Raw genomic sequence first — 12,563 nt, forward strand, 5'->3', positions numbered from 1 at the left:
GTATTAGCAGACTTGTCTGTAAAAGACATGAAAACATGTTTGCACAAATATTGTTGGAATGATTGTGCTCCCTTTAAGTTAGTACTTTTTCTCAGACTTAGCCAATTGAAGTAGAATAATTATAACCTGCTGGTTTTATTTCGGAATGATAAATGAGGAGAAGTCCTTTTGCTTCTCTTTGGACTCCTTCCCAAATTCTGTTCTTCTGAGGCTCATAAAATTCTTCAGTAACTGAAAATCTTCTTGGACGTGGTTAGAACCATTACTGCACATCTTTAACCTGTGCCTGTTTTATTAAAAAGGAACATAGCCTCATGGGGATATGACTTCCTTTTTCTCTATTCCAGAAAATAGAAAAGAGGTTTTTATGTTTTACTATTTGAAATTTAGTATACGAGGGAGGAGCCAAAAAAAACCCCCCAGAATTTATTAAAAATTGTGTATTTATTCTTATGTGTTTAAACTTCAGTCACCTTCAAAATACTCTCCGTTTGCTGCAGTACGCCTATTGAGATACCTTTTTCACTGCTCAAAAAAGTTTTTTGTTTCTTTGTTTTGAGACAGGCTGTCACTCTTGTCACCGAGGCTGGAGTGTAGTAGTATAATCATAGCTCACTGCAACCTTGAACTCCTAGGCTCAAGCGATCTTCCTACTTCAGCCTAAGTAGCTGGGACTGCCAGCTCACATCTCTGTGCCTGGCTCATTTTTTTTATTTTCTTGTAGAGACGAGGTTTCACTTTGTTGCTCAGACTGGTCTTGAACTCCTGGGCTCAAGCAATCCTCCAGCCTCGGCCTCCCAAAGTGCTGAGATTACAGACATAAGTCACTGCACTTGGCCTTAAAATGGTTTTTGGACTCATCAAGTTTAATACCTTTTAGTGCTTCTGGCATTTTTTGTTTAACCTCTTCCACACTGGCAAAACGTTTCCTTTAGGACCTTTTTTTATCCGAGAAACAAAAAATCGTTGCTCAGGGAGAGATCAGGTGAATAGGGAGGGTAGGGCACAGGGGTCATGCTGTTTTTGATCAAAAACTGCTGAATGCTCAGCGTAGTGTGGGCAGGTGTGCTTGTAAATCACCTACCATGAAATGGGCAAATGTGGAAAAATCTCTCAAAAAAAAAAAAAATTCACTGAAACCAAACTCAGCCTCTCACAATGCTAGCTATTACACTGATGTCAATGGGTTCCTAGAACACTCACCTAGAGGGGGAAGTCAGTACTGCAAGGGGCCTGTCTGCCAAAAAATAATTCTAGTTTTCTTTGGGTCCCCCCATCATAAGTCCAGAAATACAAGTTGCCTCAGAAGACAGGGAGTTCACTGTTACTGGCAGTGTTTGAGTAGAGAATGGATGACTTTGTATAAGAAATGATAGATGAATTAATGTGTCAGGGTCTAAACTAGATAACTTTTAAGGTCTGTAATATATCTTGTGTTTGATGGTGGTTATTAAGATTTTATTCTTTTTTTTTAGCTGTCTCCATTCTCTTCATACAGTGCTCTACATCATATATTCAGATTTTCCTTTTAAAAATATTTTGTAGAAATCCATGGAGTTTTCCCCTATGGAAGTGAAGCAAAACATCCTTTTGTTCGGGTGGTATTTGAACCCTTCATGTAGACACAAAGATAGTGCTGAATGTATTAAAGAGATATTTCTGTTAAGGGAAGAAAGATTTTTGAATGTATTTACAGTTATGCTAATTGATTCCTTTTTAAACAGAGTGTGAATATGACAGATGTAAATGGACAGACACCACTCATGTTATCAGCTCACAAAGTAATTGGGTGAGTTCAGTTGAATTGCCTCAATCTGATTCTTGGTTCCAACAATTTCTTTTCTATGCATATAATTTTAAGTATGTCAGTCTATTTGAGATGATAGTACAGTCTGAAGAAAATAAGATTCTCTAACCTGTGACTGTGATATGGACTTTTAAGGTAGTTATAGTTAGAAAAGTATTATTGAAATACATTTTCTCTTTTTTCATGGCTTTGGTGAAAAGTTTGAAGCTACTAATAAGAACAAATTTCCCTTATAGAACTGGTAGAGATTCCTTAGCATATACTTGTTAAAATGACTTGTGTTTCTTCTTTTGCATTTAAAAATATGGCTACAAGCCAGGCTCGATGGCTCAGCCTGTAATCCCGTGCCTTTGGGAGGCTGAGGTGAGTGGATTGCCTGAGGCCGCAGGTTCGAGACCCGCCTGGGCAGTGAGACCTCATCTCTACAATAAATTAAAAAACAAAAAAAATTAGCTGGGCATGTGCGCCTGTAGTTCCAGCTACTTGGAAGGCTGAGGCGGAAGGATCGCTGGAGGCCAGCAGGTCGAGGCTGCGGTGGCCAGGAGCGGGCACTGCACTCTAGTCTGGGCGACAGAGTGAGACTCCAACTCAAAAAAAAAAATATGGCTACAAGCTTAAATGTTCTTACAATTGAAATCTAGGTGATAAATCTGCTTTCTGGAGAATAATAAATTTTGAGATTCTCTGGCATCATTGTTGACTACTCTGAAAATATTAATTGTAATTGAAAAGAGTGTATGTTCAGATCAGGCATTTAAATATTTAAGTTTTTCTGTGTATTTATTTTTATATACAATATAAAGATGATTAATAACCATTATATAGTCCAACTTCTGGTACTCATCTCTAAAGATGCATGCTACAGCTTTCACTTCATCTGTTTGTTTCTATGTTGGACTGAATCTCCAATTCTGCTTATACTTAGGACTTCTCTTCCAGGAACTGGGTTAGTTAGAATAAGATATTGATAGTCACCATCAAATACAAGATATGGAAGAGATCTTAAAAATTATCTAGTTTAGACCATCACACTTTAATTCATAATAATTCGTAGTATCTTTTTGTCCATAGAGTGGTGGGACTGGAGGTAGAATTTTGTTAAAAAGCATTTTCTGTTTTTGGATGATAGCTCAGAAGTCAGGTATAATCTCTAAATGTCTTGATGGAATAATAAATGTAGAATATTGTTTTATTAGAAGACTCTCTTGAGTGGTTATGGAGGAAGAGAAGGTGCTGATAAAGTAAAAATATTTTTCTGAATGCTGTCTTCTATTCATAACTTTCTAAGTTATACAAATATTTTGGGACATTATTTATATCTGCTTTACCTGTCATTTAATGGATGTCTTTTTTTTAATCTCTCCTCTTAATACCTAGAATAGAAAAGCACGAAAAAGTTTCTCAGTTCAGAATACCTACTGATTTGATGCATTCTCCTAAAAGATTCATAATTTGCATTTATTCCTCAAATTATCATTTCTGTTAATGCCCTTTTCTATTTTACCATTTTGAGACAGTTCTGAACCAACTGGATTTCTTTTAAAATTTAATCCTTCTCTCAATGTGATTGACAAGATACACCAAAACACTCCACTTCACTGGGCAGTTGCAGCAGGAAATGTTAATGCAGTTGATAAACTTTTGGAAGCTGGTTCTGGCCTGGATATCCGAAATGCTAAGGTATGGCCAGGTATTTATCTCTCTAAGTTTATTATATCTTCAGTTCGAGGATTGATCGATTAACATAAAGATCAACTATATATTTGTTTTCAGTTACAAGACAGATAAACAATAATAGCTGGCTACCCTTGGAATAAATGTGTTGAGATCTGGTGAACTTTAAAAAAATGTTTGGTACCTATAATATATCCAAAATAATATTAACCTCTCCCCCCACCTTTTTTTTTCCTTAAGGGAGAGACACCTCTTGACATGGCTCTACAAAGCAAAAATCAGCTCATTATTCACATGCTAAAAACAGAAGCTAAAATGAGAGCCAACCAAAAGTTCAGACTTTGGAGGTGGCTGCAGAAGTGTGAGGTATCTTCATATAGGGCCCATGCTATGGGATAGAAGAACTTTTTTGTCCATGTGTTTTTGTTCTACAGGGCATCAGAGGAACTTGAGTTGGCTTTTTGCTGCATCATATCTGCTGAGTATATTTTTCCCATGCATCCCACTACCCAAAGCTGGAAATTTGGTACTTTCAAGGGCTGTTTCTTATTGGTTCTCAGCTAGCTGACTCTAAAACTTCAAGTTACCTTGTGAATATCACAGTGTTCCTCCATATTTATTTAATGAATCAATTGAAATGCAAATGGCTTATTAGATTCTTAGAGAAGCAAAAGGAAAACACCTTACTGCAAGAAATTTTATTGAAGCTTTTAGAAAGAGCTTGTTTTGTATTCAATTATTATTTCTCAAAAGGAAAATAATAACATTTACAGTGTTTTGCTAGAACCTTGAAGACTTTAAAAGTGACAGTGTTGCAAACTTCAGACATATGATATTACTTCATAAAACATAGAATTTGAGAGATGAAACCCAAATTTTATTCATCTTTTAAAATTGTAACAATTCTGAGTGGTGTTCTACTCTTTGAAATGAACTGAATAATGGAAAAAGTTAGAAAGTTCAGCTTGTTCTCATGAATGGCTAACAAAATCTAAGTCATAGTAATGAATATAATTCAAATTGGTGAAATGGAATATCACATTAATTCCACTGTTTCTAATGTTTTCAAATATGATACCGTCATCATCTAATAATTAGCAATTGTACTTTCAGAGTGATTCTAAATTGACAGACGTCAGATATCTATGTAGAGGAGTGTCATGAATGCCACACCTATTTTGCGTTAGGTAGGTGAAGGAGGAGAGACTCTCCAGTCACCTTTGCCAGCTCATCTACTTCTTTCCAACCCTTTATTGGTAGGGAATCCCCCAGGATTTAGTCCTTGAATCTCTTTGTTATCTATTCCCTGAATGCCATCTATGTGTTACAATTCCCAAGTTTTTGTTGTTTATTTTGTTTTTTGAGTTGGAGTCTCACTCTGTCACCCAGGTTAGAGTGCAGTGGCACACTCACGGTCACTGCAGCCTTGACTTGCTGGGCTCAGGTGATCCTTCTGCCTTTTTATTTTTTATTTTTTTGAGTTGGAGTCTTACTGTCGCCCAGACTGGAGTGCAGTGGCCGCTCCTGGCCACTGCAACCTCGACCTGCTGGGCTCCAGCGATCCTTCTGCCTCAGCCTTCCAAGTAGCTGGAACTACAGGCGCACACGCCCAGCTAATTTTTTTTTTTTTATTTATTTATTGTAGAGATGAGGTCTCGCCTGCCCAGGCGGGACTCGAACCCACGGGCTCAGGCAATCTACTCACCTCAGCCTCCCAATGGTGTGGGATTACAGGCTGAGCCACCAAGCCCGGCTCCTTCTGCCTTAGTCTTCCAAGTAGCTGGAACTGCAGGCATGCACCACCACGGCCAGCTAATTTTTCTTGATTTATTGTAGAGATGAAGTCTCACCAGGTTGCCCAGGGTGATCTCAAACCCATAGACTCAGGCAATCCCCTCACCTTGTCCTCCCAAAGTCCTGAATTATAGGCATGAGCCACCGCATCCGGTCTCAATTCCCAAATTTGATCCTCTAGTCCAGGCCTTTCCAGCCTCAAACATCAGATTACCTATTGGACTCATCCAGTTCAGTGTCCAATAAGGAATCTCCTGATCTCTTCCCCACCATACCCCTAAGCCATTCCCATCTCAGCAGGTGGCAGTTCCAGCATCCCAGCCACCTTTGCCTTTTCTCTGTTATACCATATCCAATCCATTAGAAAGATGTGCTGGCGAGATCTGCCTACAGTTTATATCCAGAGTCTGACCCCTTCTCACCACTCCACCAGTGCCATGTTGATTCCCCGGATGAATCTTTTAAAGTGTAAGTCAGATCATTCATCTGCTCAAATTCCTATAATATCTACCCATTTCTCCCAGAGTAAAAGCAAAGTCTTTATTATGGCCTATGAGGCTCTTTAGGTTCCAGCTTTTTATATACTCTAAAATTCACTTAACATACTTATATGTCTATCTTTCTCAGCAAAAGTTTAAATTCATTGATGTGTTCCAAGTGCCTAGAGCAGTACCTTTTATATAATATACCCCCAAGTATTTGTTGAATGAATAAATAGTGGGGCTCATCTATAGGAGTGTTATATCCAGGATTTAGATTTTTGATACCCATATTTAATTCTTATCTCTGTTCTGAGATTATGTTGCTAGGCAATTCTAAAGTTTTTTTAAAAATCTAAACTTGCCCATTTTATGTCCTCATGCCAATTGATATTGGAAGCATTTTTGAGATTTGATGTCATTTGATTTATCCACTCCCAAATATGGCTTAAAGAAGTGAAAATGGAAGAAGATAGAGCAAAATACATTTTTGTCTTTGCTGTTGCAAAAGCCCTGCATGATTTCAAGATCTTGAGTCATATAGTTTAGGGATTTCATTTTACAAATGCGGAGCCCAGCCTCAGCGCAGACAGACTGTTGGTTTGTAGATGCTTCATTCTTTTAACTTTGCCAAGATAAACCTGAACCATTAGCATCCTGAGCACATATCTCAGTCTTTGATCTCCATGTGACATTTGACACTAAGAACTTCTCCCTTCCTGAAACTCTCTTCCCTGGTTTCTCTGAAAGTTTTAATTCTCTAGGTTCTTATCTTGCCAGTCTTTCTTGATTACCCTTTGTTGACTTACCTTTTTTCCCCTTAAATGTTTGTTTTGGCTAATCATCTGCCCCTTTCTACCTACACACAAACTTTTAGATGTTATTCACTCATGGTTTTTTTTTTAACTAAATGAAGGGGACCCCAAAAAACCAGAATTATCTTTTGGAGGGGAGGCCCCTTGTAGTACAGTCTTAACCCGCTAGGTAAGTGTTCCAGGAACCCGTCAGTATCAGGGTACCAGCTAATGTTGTTGTGAGAGGCTGCGTTTGGCTTCAGTGAATTTATTTTATTTTTATTTTGGAGATTCTTTCAATACACCATTTCGTGATGTGATTTATGAGCGCACCTGCCCACACTGCACTGAGTGTTTAGCAGTTTTTGACCAGAATGGCATGACCTTCATGCCCTACCCTCCCTGTTCACTTGATCTTTTTACCTCATGTGGCTTTTTTTTGTTTCTCCCGATGAAAAAAGTCCTCAAAGGGAAATGTTTTGCTGATGTGGAAGAGGCAAAACAAAAATGGCAGAAGCACTAAAAGGCATCAAAATTGATGAGTTAAGAAACTCATCAATTTTTTGAGCAGTGGAAAAAACATTTCAGTGAATGTATTGCATCAAATAGAAAGTACATTGCAGGTGACTGAAGTTTAAACATGTAAGAATAAAAACACAACTTTTTATAAATAAATTCTGCATTGTTTTGGGTCCCCCTTTGTATACTGATAAATCTCAAGTCTTCCTACTCTTTTGACTGCCTTCTGGATATCTCCTAGATGTCCATAGGTGTTAAAATTCATCATGCCCCCACACAAAGTTGGTCTTTTCTACAGAGTTATTCTGTCTAGACTTCTTTGCGATGCCCAGGTTTGAGCTCTTATATTGCCCTAATTGAAGAGAGAAATGCAAAACAAAATATATTTAAACAGCATTGTATAAAATATAGGGTATTTAAAAGATTGTTTCCAAGATGTATAATTTCACAAACTTAAAATTTATCAGTCAGCACTTTAAAGAAAAACTCTGTGTTAGTTCCGCTCTTATACTAATTGTTATTGTCTGTTTACAAAGTCATTCTTGTATTGAATTAATTATTAGATTCTTAGGTAAAATTCATAAAGTTATAAAATTCTGAATCTCTTAATAGCTCTTCCTGCTGCTGATGCTTTCTGTGATCACCATGTGGGCTGTTGGATACATACTGGACTTCAATTCAGATTCTTGGCTTTTAAAAGGATGTCTTCTAGTAACATTGTTTTTTCTGACATCTTTGTTTCCAAGGTGTGTATGTTAGTCTTTGCAAGGCTGGTTATTGCATTTTCAATTTCATTGCTTATTTCTGTTGTTGATTAGCAGGAATCACAGACTTATAAATGTTATTTACTACCTAACTGCATCCTCGGAGTTGGTGGGAGGAAAGGGCTTTGGTAGCATATGATTTGGCTTAAACCAGATTGCTCAACCTAGAAATTTGATTGAATTGACAATTAGTAGAAAATAAATATCCTGGGTCACTTTTTAATTGTCAGTTTTAGTGAATAAGGGGGAGGTTTTTATAATCAGTTTACACCTTGAAGCCTTTTTTAAAAAATTTTTCAAAATTTCTTTTTCCTTTTCTGGATCTAAATTTATTTAAAGCTAAATTTATTTTGCTGTCAGTAATTTTTGGCTTAAAGAACCCAATTAAATTGTGGGAGAGTATAAAACAGCAAATACAATGTAGTTTTATTTTTAGGGTAATACTTAAACATGATTATAAACAGTTAGTGGTTTAGAGTCACTTTGTTTGGATTCAAGTCGAGCTTTACCACATAGCAGTCTGACCTTGAACACGTTACTTTATTTCACTGTGCCTCAGTTTCTTCATCCCTAAAATGAGGATGATTACTGTGATAGCACCTTAGAACCATGGCTAACATAGCACTTGTTAATCCTATCACATCCCCATCTCTTCCCCTTACCCTTCCTTTTCTCAGTAAAATGACATCCATCCCTCACGTGATCACATGCATATGGGTGTCCTCCTTGGATTGCTGTCATCCTCACCTCACTTCCCTCATCTGGCCTGTTACCAAGTGCCCCTCTTGTGCTTCTTTCCATCTTCACAACTGGCCCCACGCCTCCTCACTGGTGTCCTGATTTCAGTTCTCATCCCTCTATAGTTCACCCCACTTAGCAATCAAGCTAGTCTTTTTAAAAGGCACGGCAGTTTCTCTCTTTTCTTCCTGCTAAAAGCCGTTTGGTAGCTTTTTGTTGTACTCAGAATAAAATCCAGACTCCTTGCCTATGGGGTATGATGTGATTCACTCCCTCCCTGCTGTCTTCATCTCTTCTCCCTCCCCTCCCTTCACTCTGCCTTCTTTCTGTTCCTGGAGCCATAGGCTCATTCCCACCTGGGGCCTTGGCTGTTGCTTGTGTATTTGTCCGAAGTGTTCTGACACCATATCTCTGCGTAGCTGGAGATGTCATTCAGCCTCAGTTCAGACGTCACCACCTTAGTGAGGCTGTCCCTGATGACACTGCTGCATCACCTTGTTTTGTTTTCTTCATAGCACCTAATCACTTTCCTGCAGTTATATAAGGCCTGTAAAAGCAGGAAATTTGTCTGATGTTAAAAATTTTCTTTCACTGAATGAAAGGAAAATGTAATGATGATCCATAGAAAAGGACCTAAATGAAATACAGTGTTGCTGTCTACAGTGTGTGACTATGATTATTTCTATGTCCTTTTATTGCCAGCTTTTTCTGAAATAAGCATGCACTGCTTTTGTCATAAGAGTAAACGAAGTATTAGAGGAATCTTAACTACTGTGTCACTGAGGGCAGGACAGTTGGCTGGAAATGAATAAGAATTTAAATGTAACATAAATGCTTAAATTTCTGAAAAATAGCCAAATGCCTAAACTTGTGTACTGTTCAGAAAATTTTTAGCTCAGAGATATTTGTTCATTTTCCACTAATTGAATTCACTCAGTCTCTAAATAAATTTTAAACCAGACTGGGCATGGTGACTCATAACTGTAATCCAGGCATTTTGGGAGGTAGAGGTGAGAGGATTGCTGGAGCCTAGTGGTTCGAGACCAGGCTGGGCAACTAGGCGAGAACTTGGCTTTACAATAAATCAAAAAAACAGCCTTGCGTGGTGGCATGTGCCTACAGTTCTAGCTACTTGAAAGGCTGAGGTAGAATGATTGCCTGAGCCTTGACGCTGCAGTAGCACACTCACAGCCACCCCAGCATCCAGCAGCTGGGCTCAGGCGATCCTTCTGCCTCAGCTTTCCAAGAAGCCAGAACTACAGGCATGTGCTACCACGCCTGGCTAATACTTTGATTCATAATAGAGATGAGGTCTCGCCTTGGCCTCCCAAAGTGCTGGGATTACAGGCTTGAGCCACCATGCCTGGGCAAAAAAAATTTTTTTTTTAATTTTTTAAAGTCAAATCGCCAGGGATCACAGACATCATTCTTTTCAGAGAGAAACCAAAGGTTGGCAATATCTACTCACCTAGGATAGGCACATTTAAGATTTTTTTGTTTGACTGACTGTTGTAGTTGAAACCTACATTATAACAAATCATACCCCCAAAAAAACTTTTGTTTTTGACAGTGAATTGGGGGCTTCTTATGTTATGCTTGGCATATGGATACAATTCACAAGTGAGTCAGATGCATGCAGCAACTTTATCCATGCTGCTTTTATTTCTCATTCTCCTCTGTAGAGTCCCAATTTCATGGAGATCAGCAGCTGCAAACTTCTATTACTATTACAGGGGAGTTGCTTTGATCCAGGCTGTAATGTGACACCTGTCAGAAGTAGACAGATAGCAGTAGCAGGCTCTTACAAATTACGTAGTTCACTGTACTTCCTAATTAGGTCAAAAGCATTTTTTGCTGCAAAATTTTAGATAGACCATACCCAGGAGGCCACATGGGCTCCATTTGGTCTATTCTAGCAGCATGTTGGGTGTCTGAGGCTTGAATCTTTAGTTGGAATCTTTAGTTCTTCCTAAATACAGTCTTATCATAATTATGGCTATAATTCTGATAGCTTTTTTAAAAAAACACTTCATACCTACCATTAACCATTGTTTTTCCTGGTATAAATGCTAGAATATATCCAGGTAAATTATACTTATGCATAGGTTGACTGTGTTGAATATTTAGTATGAAAGACAGATTTTTTTCTTTTGAAACCGCAATATTAAACATTTTGAATAAGTTAAATGTGGATTTCAAGTTGCTCATGGCCCAAGTGAGATTGTTAGTGTTCTGTTCACTACAGTCAATTTTAGCCTTTATGTATCTTTGTATGTAAAGCATCTGCTTCTCGAGCTGATTGCCAGATAAATGTGCATAAGGTTCTGTGCCTCTGTGTATTTCATAAATATGCTACTAACCTCTGCAAGAAAGCTTGTTAAATTTAAAAGTGAGTCTCCAAGTATTTAAATATTTACATTTTGGAGTGTTTAAAAATATATTCCAAAAAAAAAATACAAATATGATATGTCTCAGTAGAAATACAAAAGATCCACTGGAAATATATGTTAAGTTATTGTGAATGAAATAATATATAAACTGGCTAGCAAAACTAGTGAGAGCCGTGCTTCAGCTTTCTCAGGTGTAAGATGGGGTGATGATGAGGCATAGCTGTTACCACATGGAAGGTGACACATAGTAATATAACAAGCGCACAGTAAGTGAATCCTATAGCTGTTGCTGCTGTTGTTATTACTGTAATTATTATTTAGGGAAATTTAGAACTAAAATTAATATGAGTTGTACTGATGACTTATTTCACTAATACTCTTATGTTTATCCTTTTTTCTTTTAGGTTCTTGGTTGGTTATAAGAACCTTGTATATATACCAACAGTCTTTCTGCTAAGTTCCATTTTTTGGATATTTATGACATGGTTCATCTTATTTTTTCCTGATATCCTTTAAACTTAAATTTAGATGCATATCTCATTTTGCTTTAAAAAAAAAAAAAATAATGCCATTGTTAGGACTTTTGACATTGGAAAAGATCTAGGCACCACAGCTTACATTTGCATTCATTTAATCATTCTGGTTGAAGATGAAAAGATGATGTTGAAAATCTACTCAATTCTGGAAGTAATCTCAGCACACTATGGAAACACTAGGTGACTAGTATTTATTACTCATAGAAGGGAGCAGTAGAATGAATTTTTTTTTTTTTTTTTTTGAGTTGGAGTCTCACTCTTTGGCCCAGGCTGGAGTTCAGTGGCACACTCACGGCCACCCCAGTGTCGACTCCTGGGCTCCGGCGATCCTTCTGCCTCAGCCTTCCAAGTAGCTGGAACTACAGGCGCGTGCTACCATGCCGGCTAATTTTTTATTTATTGTAGAGATGAGGTTTTGCCAAGTTGCCCGGCTGATCTCGAACCCGCAGACTCAGGCAATCCACTCGCGTTGGCCTCCTAAAGTTCTGTGATTACAGGCTGAGCCACTGAGCCCAGCTAGAATGAATTATTGTTTTACTTGGACCCATCATCATTTGTTGAATTGCCTTAAGATTTCTTCATGGTCAGATGGTTCTTTTAACTTGGTCAGCAGTTACAATTGATAAGTAAATCTTCTAGATACTAAGATGGCCTGTATGTGAGGGATATTGGTAAAAATGTGACTTCTTCCATAATGTGAGGTGGCAGTGATATTATTTAAAGCAGTGATTCTCAATCTACAGTGAAAATAAATTTCCTTTGCCTCCCAAAACATGTGTGAAACAAAAGTTTTAGAAAACAATACTCCTAATGTATGCTTTACCCTATTTTGTTATTTCATCCTTTTTCTTCTTTAAAAAAAAATGTTAGTCACAGCCCACTTAATTATTTCATGACCTACTAAATAATATCAGCTTGTGGTTTAAAAAAAAAAATCCTCTGAGGAATACATTTATCACTTGAATATTAGGGCCCAGCTCAGAGATGTGTTTTCCTCTTAGGGTTGGCCAAGGTCCGGTCACCTAAAAGTAGGGAGGAAGTTTACTTCTTGGGCATAGCCATTTACAA

General features: G+C 37.8%; 1 protein-coding gene across 2 annotated transcripts in view; it reads left to right on the top strand.

Annotated features, from left to right (window-relative positions):
• The window catches only part of ZDHHC13 (zinc finger DHHC-type containing 13), a 51,890-nt gene that overhangs the window by 22,410 nt on the left and 16,917 nt on the right, over positions 1–12,563 (top strand). For both annotated transcript variants that reach the window (XM_008070936.2, XM_021719007.1), the window contains 5 exons: positions 1,725–1,789; positions 3,325–3,487; positions 3,722–3,847; positions 7,680–7,813; positions 11,364–11,464. In XM_008070936.2, coding sequence (XP_008069127.2) covers positions 1,725–1,789; positions 3,325–3,487; positions 3,722–3,847; positions 7,680–7,813; positions 11,364–11,464 — 589 coding nt within the window. The remainder of the gene's footprint in view (positions 1–1,724; positions 1,790–3,324; positions 3,488–3,721; positions 3,848–7,679; positions 7,814–11,363; positions 11,465–12,563) is intronic.

The sequence above is a fragment of the Carlito syrichta genome, unplaced genomic scaffold (genome assembly GCF_000164805.1).
Source record: "Carlito syrichta isolate Samal-C Ts95f unplaced genomic scaffold, Tarsius_syrichta-2.0.1 Scaffold314067, whole genome shotgun sequence".
Lineage (NCBI taxonomy): Eukaryota > Metazoa > Chordata > Mammalia > Primates > Tarsiidae > Carlito > Carlito syrichta.